We start from the raw sequence: 26,169 nt of genomic DNA, 5'->3' as shown, positions 1-26,169 counted from the left end.
TGCAATATATGAATGAGTTAGGTACTCAGCTGATGAATGGGGATGATGTTCAAAAATAGAGAGGAGGTTTTTAATTTGACTCATTCTGTACAGCTACAGTAAAGTAACGGTATCTGAAAGCTTAACGTAACAAAACTTACTGCTCGTGTTAAGTTAACGCAACGTCTTATTATCTGTCGGCTTTGCAGAGAGGCGATCCCTCATCGCCGCCCAATAAATCTTGTTGCCGCCGATAACATTCGAGGACGGCGGGACCGCTTTGTTTCCCCTAGCCCCTTTTCCTCCTGTAACACTTTCCCCCAGGACTGAGTACTTTCTAGTTACGGTGCCCAGACCTGCTTTAAATATCGCCAAGACGGCTAGAGCGAACACGCAAAATTGCTTCTCTATGGTTGCCGCGAAATGTAAATTAACAGATATCAAAGACGATTGCCGAAATGTTGAGGATACCGAACTGATTGGAAAGGAGAACTGTGAACAGCAATATTTCTTTAGTTGGCCGCAGAACGAATACTCGACAGTGCCTTGCACCGTGACAGGATGTAGAGTTAGTAATGCCGCCAACAGCGCGGGGTCGTCTTAAAGTGCCACGCGATAAAAGTGAAGAAGGGCAGAAGAAAAGAGCAAGAGGGAGAGAGAAGTAGCAAGAAGAGGAAGAAGAAGAAAGTATTAGATGGCACTAAAAAGAAAAATAGGGGGCGGTGGTGTATCAAAAGAAATCATAAGCCGATTCAGTTTAGACTACGATGAGCAACAGTTCCTGCCGCTGTGCAATATGGAGGCGCTTACTTCTAGTTGTCGTATGTAAAGTACACAAGCGGCAAGACGCAGTCAATACCTTCGCTGCGCAGTGCCGATGGTACTGTTACCGACGACTGTGCCGCTAAAGCGGAGTTATTGAACGCAGTTTTCCGAAATTCCTTCACCAGGGAAGACGAATGGAATATTCCAGAATGTGAAACACGAACAGCTGCTAGCATGAGTTTCTTAGAAGTAGATACCTTAGGGGTTGCGAAGCAACTCAAACCCCTTGATATGGGCAAGTCTTCAGGTCCAGGTTGTATACCGGTTAGGTTCCTTTCAGATTACGCTGATACAATAGCTCCACTTAGCAATCATGTGCAACCGCTCGCTCACCGATAGATCTGTACCTACAGATTGGAAAATTGCCTCGGGCATGGATGTGTGTGATGTCGTTAGGTTAGTTAGGTTTAAGTAATTCTAAGTTCTAGGGGACTGATGACCTCAGATGTTAAGTCCTATAGTGCTCAGAGCCATTTGGACCATTTGAAAATCTGACTAAGGGTGATACCAGCTGCTACTTGGATAATGCAGGGCACCCCATTTCCACTATTTGTTTCATGACAGGGTAAGCCTATGACTACGGCGAGCAGCAACAATGAGGACAGTTGGGTTCTGCATTTCCGTCAGCGAGGGCGCTGCTTGCTGTGTACTGCGGTCCCTCTGTCTTAGCCCATGCACGGAATACACACAGCGCGCTAATGAGTCACATGAAGATGGCTGGCAGGTGCCCAGTTGAGAGCTCGTGACGTGTGGTGAAGAACGAATGGCCGCAATGTCCGATTGGCCGCTATAGCTGATTTCGTAGATGAAAAGGATAATGTGAATTTCTCCCTCTGTGCTGGCCAGTAGCTGGACTCACCTGTGGTTGTCAGCGGCGCCCCTGGCATTTCGTGCGGTGGCATTGAACAGACGGCCGTCGTCTGGGTCGGCGTCCGCCTCTGGCGGGGGAGTGGCACGGTCACTGCACGCGGGGGTGGCCGCCTCCTCAGGCGGAGATTCTCGGGGTGAGGGCATCTCTGGAACAGCAGCCAGTGGCAAAAGGGAAGCTCAAAATAAAGAGTCAGAAAAACACAATTCGCCGTCTCCACATACGGTTTAGCTGTGTATCTCACAAATAGAGTGTATGGGCGAACACCAGTTACCTGTTTGAATGGCCTGACTTGGCTCTAAGAACTCCAGATATTTATTTTTCATTGCTGGCACACACACAAGAATTTTATTTAGAAACTAAAGCAGGTCGTAATATTTCATTGAATGATTGTGCCACATGTGTATGTATGTATGTATGTATGTATGTATGTTTGGGATATTTTCCCAAACCCATGTACCTATTTCCACCAAATTTGGCACACAAACAGTAAACTTCACGAGTTACAGTATTTTTGGTGCGGAGACATCTCCAAAAAAAGTGTTTTTTAGTCCCTACTGTAGAATTGGCCTGCCTTATCGATCTAGTTTCCAGGGCAGCCTCAAGTCAGGAGCCCCCGATGTCGAGGCTGCCCTGCAGGAGAGGCATGTTGTGTTGGATGAGGAGGGAGGTTAGTGTTTATCATCCCATGGACAATGAGGTCATTAGAGATGGAGCACAAGCTGGGATTAGGGAAGGATGGAGAAGGAAAGGGTACGTGCCATTTCGAAAGAACCGTCCTGGCATTTGCCTCAAGCAGTTAAGGGAAATCACTGAAAACCTAAATCAGGACGGCCGGATATGGGTTTGAAGTATCGTTCTCCCGAATGCGAGTCAAGTGTGCTAACCACAGTGCTACCCCACTCGGTATGCTGTGTTGCAGTAGTATCGTCTGCACAACTGGGTGATGGTTGAGATGGGTAGAAGAGGGTGTGAACACAGAGAGAGGACAGGAGGAGATGGATAGAGAGGTATGAGCAGAGAGAGGGTTGGCAGGATGTGGCGCAGGAGATGTACAGAGAGAGGGGGAAGGAGGGGTTGGTTGGAGAGAGAAGACGTATGTTGAGGGGGGATAGGGGATGGACAGAGCAGGGAGGAAGGCAGAGACAGAGAGGGGGGGGGGAGATAATGGATAGGATGAGGGGGAGGAGATAATATACAAAGAGAGGAGGAGATTGACAGACAAGGAGAAAGGGGAAGAGGAGGTGAACAGTGGTGGGAGGATGAGGTGGAGAGAGAGAGGGAGGATGGTGGAGTAAGTGGTGGACAGAGAAAGAAGGGCATGAGGGGATGGACAGAGAGAGGGGAAGAAGGAGACAGGCAGAGATGAGGAGAAGGAGGAGGAGGAGGAGGAGGAGGAGGAGAAGGGGAGAGAGAGATTGGGGGGGAGTGTAGGAAGAGATGGACAGAGAGTGTGCAGAGGCAAAGACTGATAGAGGGAGGGGGGTGGATAGAGAGAGGGGGCTACGAAGAGATTTATTTATTTATTTAGTGTAGGGGGAGGTGGTGGGGGGGTGGTGTAGGAAGAGATGGAAAGAGAGTGTGTAGAGGCAAAGACTGATAGAGGGAGGGGGATGGATAGAGAGAGGGGGCTACGAAGAGATTTATTTATTTATTTAGTGTAGGGGGAGGTGGTGGGGGGGTGGTGTAGGAAGAGATGGAAAGAGAGTGTGTAGAGGCAAAGACGGATAGACGGAAGGGGGGTGGATAGAGAGAGGGGACTAGGAAGAAATTTATTTATTTAGTGTATTGCAATGCACATCATTTTATACTTCTTACAAATGTTTAAACAAAGACATACATAAAAACACAATAAAATATGCTATATAAGAAGTATAAAACATACACGTAGATAGTGATACAATTAAATACGAAGAGATGAACAGACAGAAGGAGGAGGAGAGGGAGGTGTAGGAGGCTTGTAGAGGATGGAGATCCGCAGTCGGCAGGTGGAAAAGAAAGTGAGTGTGAGAAGGCAGGTGGAAGAAAGAGAGGCTATGTAGTGGAAAGCTGAGAGTGTGTGAGGAAGCATGTGCAAGAAGAAATTCACAAGTACCCTGGCAAAGAATGTCTCTTTATCCAGACAAGCAACCACATATCTTTAAAAATCACGAAATGTAACGGGTGGTGTAATAATAAGTGTCAGTTCATGTTCAGCACGAATTAACCAGACACAGAAAAACATCAAACAATAAGCATATTGAAACTTACTAAAGTCATTTTCGAATACGAACGCTAAGTCATCCCTCGTTGTTAGTTGCAGCAGCAAGCTGTAGAATGTGTGTGAGTTGCGCAATAGAACTTATGTAGACTCCTTAACCTGCAGTGTTGCCACATCACATACAATGTAAGATTTTTTTCTCGCAAAAAGATTTCGACAAAGTGCTTTTTGTTTTGAACGCTGCAGACGTATTCAGGCACCTTGTTGTGGTCCGGTATATGGTGACTCTTATTGAAGAACATCTGCAGTTGGCTGCAGTGGATACTGAAGGGGGCTCAGTCTCCCTTGGACAGATCACCCTGGGCGAACGCACCTATGCGGAGTGTAGTTGCCATTCGCAAGACGACGCTTTTAATTCAGTTTCGAACGTAATGACTCTTACACACTGTGGCACTGCTTTACAATTATCTACTTAATTCGTATACCTGTGCCGAATGTACTCGCCACATTGAAGATGAAGTTTTCGCTCAGCTCCGGACGAAAGGGTTTTGCCACCCTCTGACGTACGCTTTTCTGTTTGCTACTTTCTCGCATAGCGCGATACCCTTCTTCTGTATTTCCATCACTGTCCCTGATATAAAAACAATAAATGAAATGTTTGAGGTGAACAACATCTCGGCGTACTAAGCGTGGCAGGAGATGCACGGAAACTACTATTCGTATGAGATATGCATGCAAAATGATTTTCATAAAACTGGACATAGATATCGAAATAGAAAGAAACTTGTTTGTATGGCTTTCAGCTCTAACAAAAAAAATGGTTCAAATGGCTCTGAGCACTATGGGACTCAACTGCTGTGGTCATTAGTCCCCTAGAACTTAGAACTACTTAAACCTAACTAACCTAAGGACATCACACACATCCATGCCCGAGGCAGGATTCGAACCTGCGACCGTAGCAGTCCCACGGTTCCGGACTGCGCGCCTAGAACCGCGAGACCACCGCGGCCGGCTCAGCTCTAACAGGTCATTAATGTACTGTTAGCGGTTATTGTAGAATTATAGTGGTCGGCGATATTTGTCGACCACAGATAACGTGCTGCTGGCGGCTTATGCAAGAGTGACATGTAATTTATCTGACGCGCGATTGTGTCACCGCCAAAGATCTTCTGCCATGTTCTGCTGGGTGAAGTACTCAGCGTCGTTAATATTTAATCCTTCAGCGGTTCGTCTGGTCTTATTCCAGATAAGAGCTATAATCACACCTCACGGCTTCACTTACAGAATTTTCAGTTTGACATGTTAAGTCAGGGAGAGTTGGACCTATTTTTTTCTTCCGCATAAAATATGGGTGTTTTTTTAACTTTTTTGCCTCTGGCGGTTTGTCTGTATAGAATGTCATACAAACTTATGTAGAATATGTTACTGAGACACTCCCACTTAACACACAGGAGACATGATAAAGTGAAAATATACATGAGTGGTCCATCTCACCCACAGGTATGTGTGACATAGATTCGTGTATGGAGAGAGAAAGTCCATATAAAAATGTCTATAGATGAAGAAAAAAAAGCACTCCGTCTTCAGTCCACGAGTGGCCTACCGGGACCATCCGACCGCCGTACCATCCTCAGAGGAGGATGTGGATAGGAGGGGCGTGGGGTCAGCACACCGCTCTCCCGGTCGTTATGATGGTATTCTTGACCAAAGCCGCTACTATTCGGTCGAGTAGCTCCTCAACTGGCATCACGAGGCTGAGTGCACCCCGAAAAATGGCAACAGCGCCTGGCGGCCTGGATGGTCACCCATCCAAGTGCCGACTACGCCCGACAGCGCTTAACTTCGGTGATCTCACGGGAACCAGTGTAGCCACTGCGGCAAGGCTGTTCTCACATGAAGAAAAGAGTCAATTAAAATTAAACATTTTTATTTGGAATACGTTGTAGTGAATGCAGAATTTTACCATAAAATATTTTAGTCGAAAACAATAGATACAGTTTACTAGAGACACTTGCTGCCTTCCTCTTAAAATTCATTGTTTATCAATATAAGGGTCAGGTGATATTTCTTCTAAAAGTTTTGTCTATGTTGGTTTAGGAATAGTCAGATTTGAACTAGTGATCTTGGATGTTTTTATTTAGAAGGCCTCAAGTCCAAAGTCGTTTCAGTGAAGAAATTTGACTTGTACAGGTAACTATTTACTTTTGATGTGCTTGCGATCACTAGGCGTCTTGACGAGCTTTGAAGCTGTTGGTTAGCCTTTGTGTGAGTTTCTGCTCTTCCATTTGTTGGCAAAGACATATCTTCCGACAAATAAGCATAATCTGGAACTGCGGCCGTATTCAGTGGGTCATTCTTTGAAGCTAAATATAATTGCGGTCCGCCACACTCACATTAAGACACGTGGTCCACATCTGTCAACTAACACTAGTTCATGTCTCCCCACTGTCTGGGTGAGATGGACCACCCCGACTTCTGTCCGCAGGTAGCGATCTGGAGGAGTGGAACTTATGGGCACTCAACGGGCAGCGACATCTACAGCCATCCTAGATCAGCTCCATGCCTGCACATTTGTCAATCTTGCGGTGATAAAACTGCATCTATATTGCCTTAATGATGTAATTATGTAACTATACGATAAAATCCCTCCGTTTACCAGAACAGAGAATGTGATTTTTTTCTGCAGAATTAGTACGAAAATAACAGCAACGTTTTTGCATCACGCTTGCTCACAGAAAACCTTCCTCACAAGTAGCACGAGCTGCCCTCCAGCGGCGCATTCCTGAAATACGCCACTGGTTAATCTCATCCAGTGGGCCGGCCGCTGTGGCCGAGCGGTTCTAGGCGCTTCACTCCGAAACCACGCGGCTGCTACGGTCGCAGGTTCGAACCCTGCCTCGGGCATGGGTGTGTGTGATGTCCTTAGGTTAGTTAGGTTTAAGTAGTTCTAAGTCTAGGGGACTGATGATCTCAGATGGTAAGTCCTATAGTGCTTAGAGAAATTTGAACCATTCACCCAGTGGTCTAGCTCTCACAGACTTACCCTAAGTAACACAGGAACTGTAAGAGCGTCGGCTTTCGTGTTTGGCGACCATTTCAATAAAATAATTCCGTATGTGTGACCGCCTCATATGTGATGCACCTTCCGATGTTTCGGTCGCTACTGCAGGTAGCCTCCAACAGGGTCAGGGCTGCTAGCATTGACATCGGGAACGTTGGTAGTTTTACTATATACGACGTGAGGCTACACTCGGAAAAAAGGGAGAAAACAGCTGCTGTTACCGGTAGCCACATTTTATTCGTACTAACCCATAGGTGCTAACTGAACAGAGATAATGCCAAACCATCGCCTGTAACGCACTGTTAGTGAACTCGGAAAGTGTTCATCTAGGTTGGACTCGCTCCTGTTGTATCGACTCTGTCGACGAAAAATCGATTTGTTTCCAGAATGAGATTTTCACTCTGCAGCGGAGTGTGCGCTGATATGAAACTTCCTGGCAGATTAAAACTGTCTGCCGGACCGAGACTCGAACTCAGGACCTTTGCCTTTCACGTGCAAAGAGCAGTTGCCCGCGAAAGGCGAAGGACCTGAGTTCGAGTCTCGGACCGGCACACAGTTTTAATCTGCCAGGAAGTTTCAATGGATTTGTTATGTCTTTGGCAGATGGTAACTTCTTTAGTAGGAGTCTTATGAAGATCTGACATGGCACTTTTCGGAAATATGCACACATTATATAGACAAAACGTATGAAATTAATATCAAATAAACAATTCCACCATGTTTTTACCGTAACTGTACGAAACTACACTCTCTCAATGGGCTGTCAGAATCTGATCCTTTTTCATAAGGTTTTTTCTGAACTATTTCTCCAGAAAACTAAGTAATCGTTAAACACTTAAAAGCAAGTATTCGTTAAACACCTACTAAAATTTTCAAGACACTTCATCAAAAGATTTTTTTCCTCTTATACTCTTCGTTTTGCAATGGATAGGTGTCATGATACACAAAATTGTATTCTATACTCTTCCGAGACACGTCTTGAGACTTCCTTTCTCATCTTGACGGTTTCCAAGGCGGGAATCGTATGTTAATGGAGTCTACCGTCCGCCGTTTGTTTACTGTTCCTCATTGTCTGCCCAGGGAGTTTCCTTTGACGACATGAGAAGCATAATGACAGGAGAGACGATCTTTAACGGTGGTATTGCTCGAAGTTTCCGTGGCAGTTTGAATGAGTGCTTTTTGCATGTTTGTCAGGTACACACACACACACACACACACACACACACACACACACACACACACACACACACACACACTCTGTAGCTCTGTCCAGTTCCAACGACGCGCATGTGTGTAATGATACCAGCTGACAGATAGTCGAATGACGCGGCCTCCTCTATCAGCCTGACAGAAAACAAACAGGTTACTGAGACGGGTGAGAGCGGTATATGTATCGGTCTACGCTATCCTATACGTTTCTAACCTTGGCCGACTTCTTCAGGTGCCCGAAAACAGACAGACGGCGCGGCGGCTAGCCGCCTATGTGGAACACAACGCCAACCACTGCCTGACTCGCCTCCTGCAATTATTCTGAACGGTCCCCCCCCCCCTTTCCCTCCAAGTCCATAGATTATTGTCACACATGGGAAGACTGCTAATGACAGGTCGTCACACGTCGGGGAAAGCGACTGTGACAATAACATACATCACCACTGTCACGACTTCTCGCCGGTCCTGCCAAGACCTACATTATACAGGTCGTTTCAAAAATAGATGGCATAATTTTGGGCCCATGTTCCCTATATGTAGACGATAAAAAAAGTTCATTACAACATGTGTCCCGCAAATGCTCTGTTTCCGAGTTAAGGCCTTCAAAACAGGGATAGTCACCGGAACCTTTTCGTCGCGCAGGTGCTTGCCGTGACAGAAGATATTAAAAGGACAATTAGTTCCGAATCGATGTGAGTATGAAGTTCTATGTTTAAGGTCCGACAAATACTCAATGCAAGATTTGTGCGCAGTGCGTTTCACTTGTGTTGACAGGACATGACCTGTTCACCATACGTCCATGAATGACAGAGACACTACTCCCATGTGCCCATTCGTACCAGATAACACTACACATTTCCATTGGCGACGTGTGTACACGAATAATGTCGGCACACCAGTCTGCTGTTACTCTCTCTTCTCTGGCGCTCTGCGCATGCGTCATTACTCCTCCGATGACGCCCTTTCGGTCGTTGAACCAGCAATGGGTGTGGATTCATATCGCATTTGTTTATGTCACCTGGTCTACGAATTTCTCTTTCAGGAACAATGACGAGACTTACTTTCGGAAAGTCCATTGTGGAAGATGAATTTAGGTTCTGGAGAAACATAAGAAAAGGCGAGGCAGTACTGACTTATCTTGGACGACAGATGAAAAAAGGCAAACTTACTTGTATAGCATCCGTAGAGTTAGAAAAACCGTTTAACCTTGTTGACCAACGCACACCTTCTGAAAATCTGAAGGTAACAGGTATAAAACGAGATTTCACCTACAACTTTTACAGAAACCAGTCGCCAGTTTTAAGAGTCGAAAGACACGATAGGGAAGCAGTATTTGAGAAAGGAATGAGACAGGATTATAACTTCCCGGATGTAATACAATCTGTGCACTGAACAAGCATAGCAAAGAGAACATTGCAAAGGAAATTAAAAGTTCAGGAAAAATGAATGAGAACTTTAAGGTTGGTTGAAGAGATTTTAATTCTGTCAGCGACGTCAAAGGACTGGAACGCAATGGTTAATGTTTTGAAAAGAGGTTATAAGATGAACATCAGAAAAAGTGGTAGGTATATGGGACGCATGCACACTACTGGCCACTAAAATTGCTACACCACGAAGAGGACGTGCTACAGACGCGAAATTTAACCGACAGGAAGAAGATACTGTGATATGCAAATGAGAGCATTCACACAAGGTTGGCGCCGGTGGCGACACCTACATCGTGCTGACATGAGGAAAGATTCCAACCGTTTTCTTATACACAAACAGCAGTAAACCGGCGTTGCCTCGTGAAACGTTGTTGTGATGCCTCGTGTGAGGAGGAGAAATGCGTACCATTGCTGCTCGCGTTGCTCGAGATCCAATAAGTGTTAGCAGAATAAGGAATCTGTGGGTTCAGGAGGGTAATACGGAACGCCGTGCTCGATCCCAACGGCCTCGTATCACTAGCAGTCGAGATGACAGGCATCTTAACCGCATGGCAGTAACGGATCGTGCAGCCACGTCTCGATCCCTAAGTCAACAGATGGGGACGTTTGCAAGACAATAACCATCTGCACGAGCAGTTCGACGATGTTTGCAGCAGCATGGACTATCAGCTCGGAGACCACGGCTGCGGTTACCCTTGACGCTGCATCACAGATAGGAGCGCCTGCGATGGTGTACTGAATGACGAAGCTGGGTGCACGAATGGCAAAACGTCATTTTTTCGGATGAATCCAGGTTCTCTTTACAGCATCATGATGGTCGCATCCGTGTTTGGCGACATCGAGGTGAACGCACATTGGAAGCGTGCATTCGTCATCGCCATACTGGCGTATCACCCGGCGTGATGCTATGGGTGCCATTGGTTACACGTCTCGGTCACCTCTTTTTCGCATTGACGGCACTTTGAAGAGTGAACGTTACATTTAAGATGTGATACGACTCGTGGCTCTACCCTCTACCCTTTATTCGATCCCTGCGAAACCCTACATTTCAGCAGGATAATGCACGACCGCATGTTTCAGGTCCTGTACAGGCCTTTCTGGATACAGAAAATGTTCGACTGCTGCCCTGGCCAGCACATTCTCCAGATCTCTCACCAATAGAGAACGTGTGGTCAATGGTGGCCGAGCTGCTGCCTCGTCACAATACGCCAGTCACTACTCTTGATGAAGTGTGGTATCGTGTTGAAGCTGCATGGGCAGCTGTACCTGTACACGCCATGCAAGCTCTGTTTGACTCAAAGCCCAGGCGTATCGAGGCCGTTATTACGGCCAGAGGTGGTTGTTCTGGGTACTGATTTCTCAGGATCGTGGCACCCATATTTCGTGAAAATGTAATCACACGTCAGTTATAGTATAATATATGTGTCCAATGAATGCCCGTTCGTCATCTGCATTTCTTCTTGGTGTAGCAATTTTAATGGCCAGTGGTGTATGTAATTTTCGAGCAATAGGTCCACAGCCTGTATATCTCAAAATACGTCATGAAAATGACAATGCCAAGATGACAGAAGAACATATTTAAAGTAAAATTTTAATACAACACATTTTTACATCGCCATGCAGATTTCTAACCCCATATAGATAATTCTAAAAATGTGTGCTTGTGAATTTTCAATAGCTAGGATAACACTTGAAGTTATGTACTGCATGTGCACCAAGTCTTCCATTACAAATCTTAGAAGTATGTTCATAGCTACTACGAAATCACAGTCAGAAATGGTCAAATCTATGTGTAGGAGGTTAAAGGTTACGAACCTGTATGGAGATCGGTGAAATTACTTTATACTTTTTAGTCCAACGTAAGAACCAAGTATGTGGTCCTCGACAGCTAGTGTTGATCAGAGACAAGGGTACCGTCAGGAGTGCCTCAGGGAAGTGTGGTAGGACCGCTTTTATTCTTTAGATATTCGCACATAGATGTCCTGAGCAGCAATTTAAGGGAGTTTGCTGACGACGCTCTGGCGCACGTCCGCCTCCTTAGTTTAGTGGTAACGTGTTTACCTAGTGTGCAACGGGCCCGGAATCCATTCCCGGTCGCGTTGGAGATTTTCTCCGCTCGTGGACTGGCTGTTGTGCTGTCCTCATCATCAGTTTATCATCATCTGACGCAAGTCGCCCAGTGTGGCGTTGCCTGTAGTAAGATTTGCACCCGGTGGTCGAACTTCCCCTGGTGGGGCCTCCCCGGGCATCACTACCGCACAATCATTTCACTTTTTTTTTTTTTTTTTTTTTTTTTTTTTTTTTTTTTTTACTGTGGCGTACGGGAAGGTGTCGTCGTTGAGTGACTGCAGGAGTGTAGAAGATGACATAGACAAAATTTCAAGTTGGTGTGATGAACGAGGGCTAGCTAGAACGTAAGCTAATGCGGACGGGCCGGCCGATGTGGCCGAGCGGTTCTAGGCGCACCAGTTTGCAACCGCGCGACCGCTACGATCGCAGGTTCGAATCTCGCCTCGGGCATGGATGTGTGTGACGTCCTTAGGTTAGTTAGGTTTAAGTAGCTCTAAGTTCTAGGGGACTGATGAGCTCAGATGCTAAGTCCCATAGTGCTCAGAGCCATTTGAATTTTGACTGCTGACGAGTAGGGAAGAACAACCATGTAACGTTCGAGTGTTTGGCATCCCTACTGTGTCGGACTAAAGAAGGAAGACATCGAAGTAATTCGGATGCGGGCTACTACATTCGCTATCAGCGTGGAACATAAGAACCCAGAGACAGTATTACTCAAACGAGAATCCCTAGAGAGACGACGATGCTCTTTCCGCAACGCACTATCGCGCAGGTTTAGAGAATCGGCATTTGAGGCCGACTGCAGAATGGTTCTATGCAGCCAACGTACATTTCGGCTAAGGACAATGAAGACAATTTGCGAGCAATTAGAGCTCGAACGGCTTTTAGACAGTCGTTGTTCCCACGCTCTGTTTGCGAATGGGACAGGAGAGGAAATTAATGGTATTGGTACAAGTTACCCTCTGCCTTGCGCCGTACGTGGTTTGCGGAGTATGTATGTAGATGTAGCCGCAGATGTAGTTAAAAACGTGTTACATTAGAAATTTATTTTTTAAATGTAATTATTTTCTGCTTCTTAGTCTTGTGTGTGAGAAATTATTCGATATATTTCAAATATCTCAAAAAAATGGCTCTGAGCACAATGGGACTCAACATTTTAGGTCATGAGTCCCCTAGAACTTAGAACTACTTAAACCTAACTAACCTAAGGACATCACACACACCCATGCCCGAGGCAGGATTCGAACCTGCGACCGTAGCAGTCGCGCGGTTCCAGACTGCCGCGCCAGAACCGCACGGCCACCGCAGCCGGCATTCAAACATCTCACATTACAGTAGAGACATGTGGTAAATTTAATGTTTATTTCATTTCACCCGAGTGATCCAGTGTATTGCTTCCTTCAACGTATATTCTACGAAAAGACGGTGAAGGTAAAAATGAGAGACATTCGAGCTCCGACGGAACCTTACCAGCAACCATTCTTTCGCGAACCATTCGCCGCTGAAACAGGAAAAGGGGGAAGTGGCAATGGTACACAAGTACACTCCACCACACATCATGTAAGAAACCAACTCAACAGGCCGACCGCGGTGGTCTAGCGGTTCTAGGCGCGCAGTCCGGAACCGCGCGACTGCTACGGTCGCAGGTTCGAATCCTGCCTCGGGCATGCATGTGTGTGATGTCCTAAGGTTAGTTAGATTTAAGTAGTTCTAAGTTCTAGGGGACTGATGACCACAGATGTTAAGTCCCATAGTACTCAGATCCATTTGAACCGACTTAATATAGCATCGTCTTCCAGTTTCGAGCTATTTTTAAAATTTCAAGACTCTAGTATAACACTATTAGTTTATGGTTCATCTAAATATTTTTTTGCTTTAAAATCTTCGCATATTGGTACTATATTTTATGTATATATAAAGTGTGCTATATTGGAGGTTGAAGTTCTTTGCACTGTTTGTTTTATGAATATGTAAAGTAAAGTGTGCTATACTGGAGGTTAAAGTTCTTTGCATTGCGTGTGAGTAATGTCTTTAAAATACTATGTAAATTGTTTATTACGGACGTCCGGAGTGGCCGAGCGGTTATAGACGCTTCAGTCTGGAACCGCGCGACTGCTACGGTCGCAGGTTCGAATCCTGCCTCGGCCATGGATGTGTGTGATGTCCTTAGGTTAGTTAGGTTTAAGTAGTTCTAAGTTCTAGGGGACTCATGACCTAAAATGTTGAGTCCCATTGTGCTCAGAGCCATTTGAACCATTTGTTTATTACGTTAAAAATTTTCTGATCACTTTTATATTTAAAAATGTTTGTGTGTATAAACTGTTCATGTTGATATAAATTTGACAATTGTAAGAAATGGTCACGCTTAGGAACAATCTAAGAAAAAGGTGTTGTGTAAAAGCCAGTATGCTTTTGTTTGAAACAATAGTGGCTCTAGGAAGTGGAAAAGGTGGCAAGGGAGAATTGGCGCGCCACCAACAGCAAGCGGGGGACTTAAGTCATAAAGTCTCTAGGCAGCAGTGATTGAGGCAACACCCTTGTGCAGCAGCAGAACCTTTGCCTGCAAATTTGCACAAAAATGCATAGCTGCGAGTAAGAATTTTTAGCATATTGCGGCCCCGTCAGCAACTGTGATAGACTAATATTTTGAGGAATCAGCCTCAGTTTCACACGTTTTCTGGCCTTTACCAGATTTCGGCTAAATTAATCTAGCCTTCTTCAGAAGCCTTCTGAAGAAGACTAGATTAATTTAGCCGAAACCTGGTAAAGACCAGAAAACTTGTGCAACTGTGTCTGATTCCTCAAACAACTGCTGCGAGTTGTTGCGCTACTGTAAGTAAAATTGAACGACGCCAAGAAGAGAAATTGAGCCCATATAGCAAGGTACTTGTGGGCAGTGTAGCCTTCGTAATTGTTCGCCACACCCAAGCCTACAGTCATCAGATGAGAATTTTTGGAATTTACTTTTGTACGGCGTGAACCATTCATTTAAACTGTGTTATATTAGTGAATAATCAATCTTTAACTTTAAAGAAACTGGTTCACTCTGCTGTTTCATCCTAATCATACATCTACATAGGGTTGCTTCCTCCTGTTCGATTAATCCGTGCATCCTGTTTCACAAAGTTACGAAGTGCCAAGTTAATATAAAGAGGCACCATTTAATTTGTTTTTGTGTAAATAATGAGATTTATGTGTGAGGGAGTAAATCCTGTCGCAATGAAAATTTTAGTTAGAGTAATAACACGTCCATGATTTAGTACATTACAGACAAATAAAGTGAAATTATTCTCTTTGTAAAAGTTTTCTTAACAACTGCAAAGTGTTATAGTAAAAGTTTGCTTACCTAAAATTGAGTCAGAGTGAAGCAAAGTTACTAGAATCTGTTAAATGACTATATAGAGTTAGTTCAAAGAGTTATAGCTATTGCAAATATATTACAGTGAGAAAGAGATTTTCTTGAAGTGAAATGTTCAGTATAAAAAGTGTGTGCTTTAGCATCTCAGTATTTTAGTATTGAAGTTTATTGGTTATGGAAAGCGCTTTTCTGAAGTTCCCCCTGGCCAAATTTTTTTTACCTTCCTTGAAGTTATCGCCGGCCGGAGTGGCCGTGCGGTTCTAGGCGCTACAGTCTGGAGCCGCGTGACCGCTACGGTCGCAGGTTCGAATCCTGCCTCGGGCATGGATGTGTGTGATGTCCTTAGGTTAGTTAGGTTTAAATAGTTCTAAGTTCTAGGGGACTGATGACCTCAGAAGTTGAGTCCCATAGTGCTCAGAGCCATTTTTTTGAAGTTATCTGCTGGGCGTTTTCTCTTTTAAAAACGTAATGTATAAGGATGTAGTAGTCAAATAATCCCAGTGTCTGCACGAACATTGCTTAAGTGGAGTAATATTTATTTGAAGAAGCAACTTAATCATTAGCAAGAAAGCAGGCAAAATTCATACTTCTGCTTTCCCAACACTTCTCTGTTTCATTGCCTGGTAAGATCTTAGGAAAGGAATTGAATAGTGTGATTAACTTATCCATTAGACACACACACGGTAAAATCCTGTAGAAAGGGTAACTCTATTGATTAGCTTTCCCTGTTAACAGGACTATTCTCCCATAGTGTTCTTTATTTGGTAACTAAACTAAATTTAGTAAGAGGGTTATACGTGGCAACATAAAGACAGGTTTTTCTGCTATTTAGGTAAAGGCATACTAAATTAAAGTAGTAGTGGTGGGGTTATACTAGCCCATCGAGAGTTAGTTTAAAGTCAGTTGCGAAATTTGTACAGAACAGACATACAAGAGAGCAAGTTATTAAATAGTAATAAAATGAGCTACGTATATGCCAAATTTGGTTGAAATTGTTCCAGGAGTCCCTGAATTACGCTTTTATATCACCCCTCTTCACCCCGTCCCTTAGCAGTAGATGTGCTAGGGGTTCTTATCGAAACACTAATTTTTTTCCAGGTTATAAGTGACGCCCAGTTAGGTAGAAATTGCTTCAGGTGTTAGAGAGATGCACGTATAAATCGAATAAGGCGTGGCAGACTCATTCTGCTGCAGGTAGTTTACGCACACTGCGGCTGTAGAGGCTGTGACGCAGTCTGCTGACACGGTCATCATGCAGGAACTCCATCTGGACAGGCGGGGCTCTGCGCTACGCTTCATCGTCCCCCTGTTGTCAGCTGCACCCCCTACCCTAGCAGTAAGGCGGTTCCTACCCCACACAATTGCGCTATCATCCAGTTCTGAGCTACTTTTAAAATTTAAAATTTGCAGCTTATAGGGAAGTTAGCTTAAAACCAATTTCAAAAATTTGTACTAAACAGAAAGACAAGGGAACCGACGTAATAAAATCTTGTTATAAATTAGTCGTACGACTGAGCCACCGGAGATTAAGTAGGATAAGTGACAAACCTAGTCAACAAAGGCTCAGAAAAGTGCTGTCGAACTTTTTCGCACTACATACGTGGGAAGCAGTTCATTACTTTTAATTAAATACAAAAGGTTTTGATTTCTATCGAATAACATAAAAGACTGCAACAGTTATGGATACATCTAAAGTGAGGAAGATACATCTCATTTAAGTGAAGAGTTCTGCTGTTTCAGTTACATAGGTACGTTTAATTCAGAATAATGTGGCTTTCTTCACTTCCATCATTTTTGACATCTTCAATAATGAAGAACCGCTGACGTGAAATACACCTCTGGCCATCAAAATTGCTACACCGCTTAGATGACGTGCTACAGATGCGAAATTTAACCGACAGGAAGAAGATGCTGTGATACACAAATGATTAGCTTTTCAGAGCATTCCCACAAGGTTGGCACCAGTGGCGACACCTACAACGTGCTGACATGAGGCAAGTTTCCAACCAATTTCTTATACACAAACAGCAATTGAATGGCGCAGCCTGGTGAAACGTAGATGCCTCATGTAAGGAGGAGAAATGCGTACCACCACGTTTCCAACTTTGATAAAGGTCGGATTGTAGCCTATCGCGATTGAGGTTTATCGCATAGTGTCATTTCTGCTCGCGTTGGTCGAGATCCAATGACTGTTAGCATAATATGGAATCAGTGGATTCCGGAGGGTAATACGGAGCGCCGTGCTGGATCCCAACGGCCTCGTATCACTAGCAGTCGAGATGTCAGTCATCTTATCCACATGGCTGTAACGGATCGTGCAGCCACGCCTCGATCCCTGAGTCAACACATGGGGACGTTTCCAAGACAATAGCCATCTGCACGAACAGTTCGACGACGTTTGCAGCAGCGTGGACTATCAGCTCGGAGACCATGGCTGCAGTTTCCCTTGACGCTGCATCAGAGACAGGAGCGCCTGTGATGGTGTGCTCAACGACGAACCTGGGTGCATGAATGGCAAAACGTCATTTTTTCGGATGAATCCAGGTTCTGTTAACAGCATCATGATGGTTTCACACGTGTTTGGTGACATCGAGGTGAACCCACATTGGAAGCGTGCATTCGTCATCGCCATACTGGCGTATCACCTGGCGTGATGCTATGGGTGCCATTGGTTACACGTCTCGGTCACCTCTTGTTCGCATTGACGGCACTTTGAAGAGTGAACGTTACATTTAAGATGTGTTACGACTCGTGGCTCTACCCTCTACCCTTCATTCGATCCCTGCGAAACCCTACATTTCAGCAGGATAATGCACGACCGCATGTTGCAGGTCCTGTACAGGCCTTTCTGGATACAGAAAATGTTCGACTGCTGCCCTGGCCAGCACATTCTCCAGATCTCTCACCAATAGAGAACGTGTGGTCAATGGTGGCCGAGCTGCTGCCTCGTCACAATACGCCAGTCACTACTCTTGATGAACTCTGGTATCGTGTTGAAGCTGCATGGGTAGCTACACCTGGACACGCCATGCAAGCTGTGCTTGACTCAATGCCCAGGCGTATCAAGGCATTTACTACGACCAGAAGTAATTGTTCTGGGTAGTGATTTCTCAGGATCTACGCACCCAAATTGCGTGAAAATGTAATCACATCTCAGTTTTAGTATAATATATTTGTCCAATGAATACCCGTTTGTCATCTGCATTTCTTCTTGGTGTAGCAATTTTAATGGCCAGTTGTGTATTTAACTAGACAGTAAGTAACGGTATATCATAGTGCGCAAGAGAACCTTCAACAGAAGTGCAACTGCAACTGCAAATCAAGAAATCACAGTATTTGAAATAAGTGATCGAGAAGGCGGACGTAATGTGCGGAAAACATCTAGACAAAGCTAGTGGAGAACTCGTACGACCAGAGGGCACAGATTGACGAAAGTCATAAAAATGGACGCGGAAGTAACCGTGCAACAATGAGAAGCGAAAAGACAAAGTCTGGAATATGTGACAGATATTAAGCTATGCAGAGTTTGCGCATTGTCTGCGCATTGCATAGAAACAAAAGGCTTACTCACTAACGCAGCGAGCCTGGAAAGTGGTTATATCTGGCAGTGATAAGGAAACGTGGTCAGTCGTTAGTCATAAAAAAAAACTCGGCGATAATGTTTAAGAGTACAAAAACCTGTTAACCTACGCTCTCACAATGACTTGCAATTACCAAGTGGTGGACGACGAAATGTTGCACGGTGTTGCAAAGGCTGATGGACAGCACCCATAATGAGACAGCTGCGTATTGACCGGTAATGACAGAAGAAGAAAGCGCGTTTACAGTCTGTCTTCAATAACGGGAATGAAGTATTTTCATATCGTCCCATGCATAGTTTTACTGAAATTCCCAGGGCAGCTTTTTAGGGCAACATTCATTCTGACAGTCGCTAACCCAGAACACAAGACCAAAAAGTGTTTGGCGGTTCTGTAGTAATTAGAGAACCACGTGTTAAGTGCAACCATTTCTTGCTGCCTCAAAAAGCACTGGTGTCGTTGGTTCTATTCCTGCCCTTAGAATGTGGCGCTAAAATAGAAGTGATATCAGTTGTTTTGAATGGTGGAAGAGAGCTTGAAACAGACGCCAATAAATTAAAAGCAAAGTAAAACTATTGGTGTCGCATATAATATGTATTCAACTACAGCAGTCTTGAAGAAACCCTGAATTGTTAAAACACAAATATACAAAATATTTCTTTTACGTGCAGTATTCTAATACAGCAATAGATTAATAGTTAACCTGAACATTGGTACTTGAGTCTTATGAACGCTGATAAACCATCCCAGTGATGAAAGGAAGGAATACTAGATAAACTCAACTCGTCTATAATTTGAAATCGCGAGCTTTGAAGTTACTCAATGGTTGTCCCGTGAGAAACAAGCACGAAAACTTTGACGGACCTTTTACTGGAAGAAATAAGACGAAGATAACAAAACCTGTATTTACAATCTATAGCCGACGCAACGAGAAATTGGGCTTGTGAAAATAGATCCTTATTTGCAGGTTTTAAGAAAGTACGAGATGAATTCCGTTACCTACGAACTCCTTTTATGTACAAGGACGGTGAGCCGAATGCACGTCCACAGAGCATATGAAGGGCTTATTTCAATAGGGGTACAAGTCATTTACCTCCACTTTTCTGTCTATAATGCTTTTGAAATTAATGAGCCAAACAAACAGAAAGAAAGGTTCATCTCTAACAAGAAGCCGTATGCTTGAATATCTCTGGTATCTCAAATGCAGATTTTTCAGCGCTCATTTAACTTTAGTACTCTGTATCTCAATATGAACAAAAGTGAACTTGTACCACTATTGAAATAAGGCCATTCATATTGTATACACAATATTGTAACCAAGGAATTTCATAAATCTACAATACTGTACGTGTGCAGACAAACTTTACACATATAACTAACTTAATTTGAATTTACTAAAAATACTACGCTGTGGGATTTAAGAAGGTGTGGAAAGAGGACACACACCTTCAATGACAAATCGAACAATGTGCTATCTGATTAGAAACAACCTCCACCAGATCGAACAGGTGTTCATATTTTGAAGAATCTACGTTCCTTTGGTTTATCTAACTGGGGCTGCTATTGGACAGAAAATTTCTTGACAGCGAAGACAAAGAATTTTATCCTGCAAAGATAGTTATCTGCAGAAACTGAAGTAAAATATAATGACTTAGTGGATAGAGTTAATTACAATCTATCGTTAACTCCAGATGATGCAGTTATGATGAAATCCTAAGCGGTAAAAATTACTGCAATATCGAGCGATCAATTAATAAACGAAGTGCTCGCTTTGTTGAAACTAGAAGTCTACGGATACCAGTTACCTAATGCTCGACCGCACATGAGGTTGGTTTCCTCCTACACGTTGGTGAGGGAGCCTGAAGATGGCGTAGTGAAACGCCGAAACTGGTCGCAAAAACGAAGTACATTCGAAACGTAGACGGCTGAAGTTGCTTTTAATTTTACGCTTTATACTGAGCAGCTGAAGTCCCACTACCAACCTGTACAAAGATGGGCTTACAGAAAAATGTCGACGTGGTGAAAAGACCGTCTACAAGCTCGTAAAGAAGAGAAATGTAGAAGTAGGACACTTCACGACAACTCGAAGTGCGGTGTCCTTGAACTACAGGATTAATGAGTCAGTTACAGAGCGAGCCATACGATTATTTTGGAGTGTCGAGATATGTACAGGAAGGTCTGGTTAGGTTTCGTAGGTAGAATACTCAAAAAATGCTATTCCTCTATGAAAGAGATTACAGACTTCACACAAAACATTTGAACACCCAGTTCTCCCAATTCTTCGATACTGCTCAAGCTTATGGAACCAAACGCAGGAATATGGGACGCACATCAGGTGGACTAACAGGGAACAAAGAGCATGTACAATGAAGGACGATGCGAATGCTCTCAGGCTTGTTTGCCTATCAGAATTTACGTCTCGTGTGGTGAAAAAACTATACTGGAAACACACTTCACTAAATCCGCCGTAAACCTGCGAGAAACTGCATGGAAAAGTTTAAAAACCTTCTCATAGGACAGACATGAATATTTTTTCAGTCCTGTAAATTTCTATCTCGTGGAGATTTGGTAGATGAAATTAGGCAAGTAACAGCTCTTAAAAAAGCGCAGAAGTAGTCAATATTCCTATGCAGTATCTGCGAATGGCGCGCGACGAAACCTTAGTACATTTCATAATAAAAAATTTCCTGTGCCGGTTACTTCGCAATGATTCATAGAGTACACATCTAGATCAAGCAAATGCTACATCTTACCGAACAACACTTATCACACATCTTTAATACACCAGCCACTGATTGCTAATTGAGATTAAAAAGAATGCCGCTTTGACTGATAATAGGATACGAAGGTCGACAGCAAACACACAGGTGGTTTAAAAGCTATTACTTTTTAATAAGTGACCGTTGGCTTTAATTTCACTCACAGCATATCTCAACAATGCGCCTTATTGTGGATCCGAGACTGAACAGACAACCAAAAACTACGGATTGTCCAAAATACACACGTTCTTTCGGGAAACTACTATTAACTATGTTTACGGAAGATGTTGCACTAGCGACGCCCTCCGTGGTAGTACAGGTACATCTGCATCTATATGATTACTCTGCAACTCACAATTAAGTGCTTGGCAGAGCGTTCATCGAACTTTCAAGCTATTTCTTTACTGTTGGTCTCCCGAAAAGCGCGCGGGAAAACCGAACAATTAAATCTTTCCTTGCGAGCTCTGATTTCTCTTATTTTATTGCGATGATAATTTCTTTCTATGTAGGTGAACGCCAAAAAAATATTTACATGCTCTGAGGAGAAAGTAGGTGATTGAAATTTGATGAGAAAATCCTGCCGCAACGAAAAACGCCTTCGCGTAATGACTGCCACCCTAATTCGCGTATCAATCCGTCGCATACTATCTCCTATTTCGCGATAGTACAAAACGAGCAGCCCTTCTTCGAACTTTTTCGATGTCGACCGTCAGTCCTGTCTGATGTGGATCTCCCACACACAATACTCCAGAAGAGGGCGGACAAGCGTAGTGTAAGCAGTCTCTTTAGTAGACCTGTTGCGCTTTCTAAATGTTCTCCAGATAAAACGGCTTTTTGGCTCGCCTTCTCCACAACACTGTCTTTGTGATCGTTATAATTTAAGTTACTCGTAATTGTAATCCGTAATCATTTAGTTACTTTACAGTCTTTAGATTTGTGTAACCGAAATTTAGAAGATTCCTTTTGGTATTTATGTGGATGACTTCACACTGTTCATTAATTGGGGTCAACTGACACTTTTCCCACAATGCAGATTTCTTGTTTAAAATCATTTTGCAATTGGTTTCGATTATCTGTTGACTTTACAAGACGGTCAGTAACAGCATCATCTGCAAATAATCTAAGAGGGCTGCTCAGAACGTCTCCTAAATCTTTTATGTAGATCAGGAACAGCAGAGGGCTTATAACACTCCGATGGGGAACGCCAGATATCACTTCTCCCTTACTAGATAACTTGCTGTCAGTTAGTACGGATTGCGACTCTTCCGACAGGAAACCACGAATTGAGTCACACATATGAGACGATACTCCACAGTCACGAAATTTGACTAAAAGTCGGTTGTGAGGAACAGTGTCAAAAGCCTTCTGGCGAGCATTAAGTATCTGGAGATCTGTGTAGTGTAGCCGTAATAAGATTTATACACAAACCTTCCATGTCAATCTATCCAGTAGTGAAAACGTATCAAAAATTCGGCAGAGGACTTTAATTTATAATGTGTATAATTGTCACATTTGAAAGCATTACCTACTCATTACCCACCGGAAACTGACAAGTTATTTATTAAATCACACTTAAAACACATTGTATTCCCTACTACTTGCTTCCTGTTCACTTTTGGGGAATAGTCGTTCATTTTTCTCTGTTTACATGTTTCATTCACTTTTTTTTCATCACGATGGTTGTCATATTCCGGAAAATCAAAACATTTGTACGGGCAAATGAATTTTGTCCTGTATAGCCTAATAGCAGACCTGCACACTTAATTACCTCTGTGTGCCTGATAATGGATTCCTCAATCACTTTGTGTTCGCCCTCTCTCTCTCTCTCTCTCCTCTCTCTCTACCGAACACACGTTGTCCAGTATATTCGCATCATCTAGCTGCTCACGTCTCACTTCACAGGTATCGCTATTAAACCATCCTTGCATGTTTTCATCACCTACGTCTTCAGAAGCAGAAATTAACAAAATTGTTGAGGCTTTCATGGCCACCTGTTTCGGTAATACATTGCCGTTGGCTTTAGTCCGGAAACCTTCGGCCGACGTTTGTTTAGTGATTTTTTTTCCTAACGTTTCTGCACCACGAGTGGCTAGCATTGTCAGAGATTCACCCTCCTTTTCTGTCGGCCTTGGTGGCAACTGCTAAAGTGCGAGACTGGAGACCGTAAGGTCCCGAGATCGATTCCTGCTCAGAGACCAGAATTTTGCAGTCTTCGCCTATCAATGACGTGAAGACATGCCAAAACGCATTCCACGTTAAGCTACAGGTCGCCTTTCCCCGGTAGGGGAAGGCTAAGGGCGCACAATTCGCGCAAGAGGCGCCCAATAGGAAGAACTCGCAAAGAGGAGGCTGCACATCTCTCTCGTGGGAATGCCAGTCAGTAATGCCATTCTAATTAACTTCACTTTACCCTCCTTTTCTGTTGGCCAGCAAGTCAAGTAGAAATTAGTATGTATACCAATTACACAGTTCTTCAGTATGTTATTAAAAAATGTAGCTGAACAATCTGCAGATAGTACAATCCGCATCTGCTTAATTGGGATGTGCTGTACTTCAAACACGAATTCCCGAAATACGACGAACATCTCCAGAACGGGTGGGTTTGACCGAGAGTGCAATTCGAAGGTCTGACTCCCTCTTCACTTGCCAGCAAATGAACAAGTGGGCTTAAAGTGGCTATTTGGTAATCGGCAAACTCTGTAGAAACTCACTCACTTTTTGAAATAAACTCTCGTGTCACAATGAGCGCCTGCTGGAAGCACCGGACGGCAACCCGCGCAGCACCACCATTGATCCCGGCCGGTGCGCTGATCTGTCGTTTCTTCTCCGAGCTGGATGCTGGCGGCGGCGCGGCTGGCTGCGGCCCCTGCGAGGTTCGTGAGCGTCGCTGTCCGCTGTGAGACTGAAGGCCTGCGGTCGCCGCTATCGCTTTGGTTCCGGCGGCGGCGACTGCGACGGCGGCCGCGCGTGGCGCCACCGTCGCCCGGCCAGCCACTTGCCCCGGCCGGTTGGCACGGAACGCGCAGTTGCGGCTGGGACACGGAAGGAAGCGGTCGGCGTGCGCACGGTTGCGCCGTCGTCGGCATTTACGCGACTACTGCGCCAAAGTACGCCTCCGGATCGGACTCGTGTACGAGCTAGTCTCCAGTAGACCGTGGTCTTGTGGTTAGCGTTGATGACTTCTTCGTGTCCCGGATTCGATTCCCGGCCAGGTCGCGGAGTTTCTTAGTCCGGGACCGATTGTGCGTGTTGTACTTATCATCATCGACTCGCGTGTCCCAGACTTGCAGAAGCCGTGTGAACTGCCGGTCAAATATGCCATATGCAATGTAATTTCATTTCCAATAGATCGGGACAGGGCACCCTTCAGGTCGATTCACACTGAACATCAACAGAAGGCAACGCCATTTTCAAGTGGAGGCGTGTCACACTAATCGCAGCGACATTTTTTCCCTTTGCCCAGCACCGAATGGCGAAACTGAGGTTGTGCGATACCAACCGTGCCGGCCGTTGTGGCCGAGCGGTTCTAGGCGCTTCAGTCTGGAACCGCGCGGCCGCTACGGCCGCAGGTTCGAATCCTGCCTCGGTCATGGACGTGTGTGATGTCCTTACGTTAGTTAGGTTTAAGTATTTCTAAGTTCTATGGGACTTATGACCTCAGAAGTTGAGTCCCATAGTGCTCAGGGCCACTTGATACCAACCGTGATACATTAAGTCCGAATACACGAGGCTTTCCCAGAAAGTAATGTACCGCTTTTTTTCTTCAACAACACTTTATTGAACGCAATGAGAATTACACACACGAGAGGACGGTGTTTTATCTATGCGCCTTATTTTTCAACGTGATCTCCACCGCCTCCTCCAGCTCGAAACAAGGGCGTCTGATCCCTGTCGGTACCAAACCTTGTCCTGGTGGCGGAGCCTGTGCTTCACTGTATGAATCACCTCCTCATCGTCCTCAAAATGTCTTCCACCAAGTGCATCCTTTAATGGTGAAAACACTTGGAAGCCCGAGGGGCCAAGTCAGGATTGAAGGGTGGATGGGTTAACACAGCCCAACCCTACTTTGCGATGTGATCAGCAGTCCTCAGACTTGTGTGGGGCCGAGCGCTATCGTGTTGCAGCAAAACATCTCCTGCGTTGCTGTGGCCCCGAAGCCCCCGGAATCTCGTCTTGAGTTTTGTTAATTTGTTGACCTATACTTCTGAATTAATGGTACCGTCTCTTGACATCACATCAATGAGAATCACACCTTCAACGTCCCAGATCACGGCGATCACGACCTTGCCGGCGGAAGCAGTTGCTTCAAAGATTTTCTTCTGTGGGGAGTGGGAAAGGCGCCATTCCACCGCCTGTCGTTTTGTTTCGGGCTCAAAATGGTGAACCCGTGTTTCATCACCTGTCACAATCTGGGGCAATAAGGCATTCCCCTCAGTTTCAGAACGTTGCAACAAGTCAAGACAAATGGTTTTTTTCTGTGCGATTTGTGATCCACCGTCAGACATGGCGGGACCCAACTTGCACACACTTTTGTATATCCAAGAGTGCGGATAACTGCGTCCACACTTCGTTTGCTAATTGACAGATGCAGTGCCAATTGTCGAGTTGTAATGCGTCTGTCTTCGGAATGACAACATCAGCTCGCTGCAACGTGTCAGGTGTGACAGCCGTGGATGGTCTCCCCGACCGCTGCAAAGCGTGGAGCTCCGCCGAACCGCCTTCTGATGACCTCACCCTCCCTTCTGTCGACAGCAGATGCTCCATAGACTTTGCTCAAGCGTTTGTGAATATTCCCCACAGTTTCTTCCTCTGCAGTGAGAAATTCAATGATCAGC

The 26,169-nt window shown here is 44.6% G+C and overlaps 1 protein-coding gene across 1 annotated transcript in view; it reads right to left on the bottom strand.

Moving 5' to 3' along the window:
• The window catches only part of LOC126284221 (uncharacterized), a 103,430-nt gene extending 79,004 nt beyond the window's left edge, over positions 1 to 24,426 (bottom strand). The window contains exons 1-2 of the mRNA XM_049982994.1: positions 24,050 to 24,426; positions 1,664 to 1,820 (exon numbers count right to left, since the gene is read on the bottom strand). Of these exons, the coding sequence (XP_049838951.1) occupies positions 1,664 to 1,818 (155 nt within the window). The 5' untranslated portion in view covers positions 1,819 to 1,820; positions 24,050 to 24,426. The remainder of the gene's footprint in view (positions 1 to 1,663; positions 1,821 to 24,049) is intronic.
• Positions 24,427 to 26,169: the final 1,743 nt, after the last annotated feature.

The sequence above is a fragment of the Schistocerca gregaria genome, chromosome 8, assembly GCF_023897955.1.
Source record: "Schistocerca gregaria isolate iqSchGreg1 chromosome 8, iqSchGreg1.2, whole genome shotgun sequence".
NCBI classification, from domain to species: Eukaryota; Metazoa; Arthropoda; class Insecta; order Orthoptera; family Acrididae; genus Schistocerca; species Schistocerca gregaria.
The sequence above is the reverse complement of the archived record's forward strand: the minus strand, read 5'-3'. Positions and strand labels throughout refer to the sequence as shown.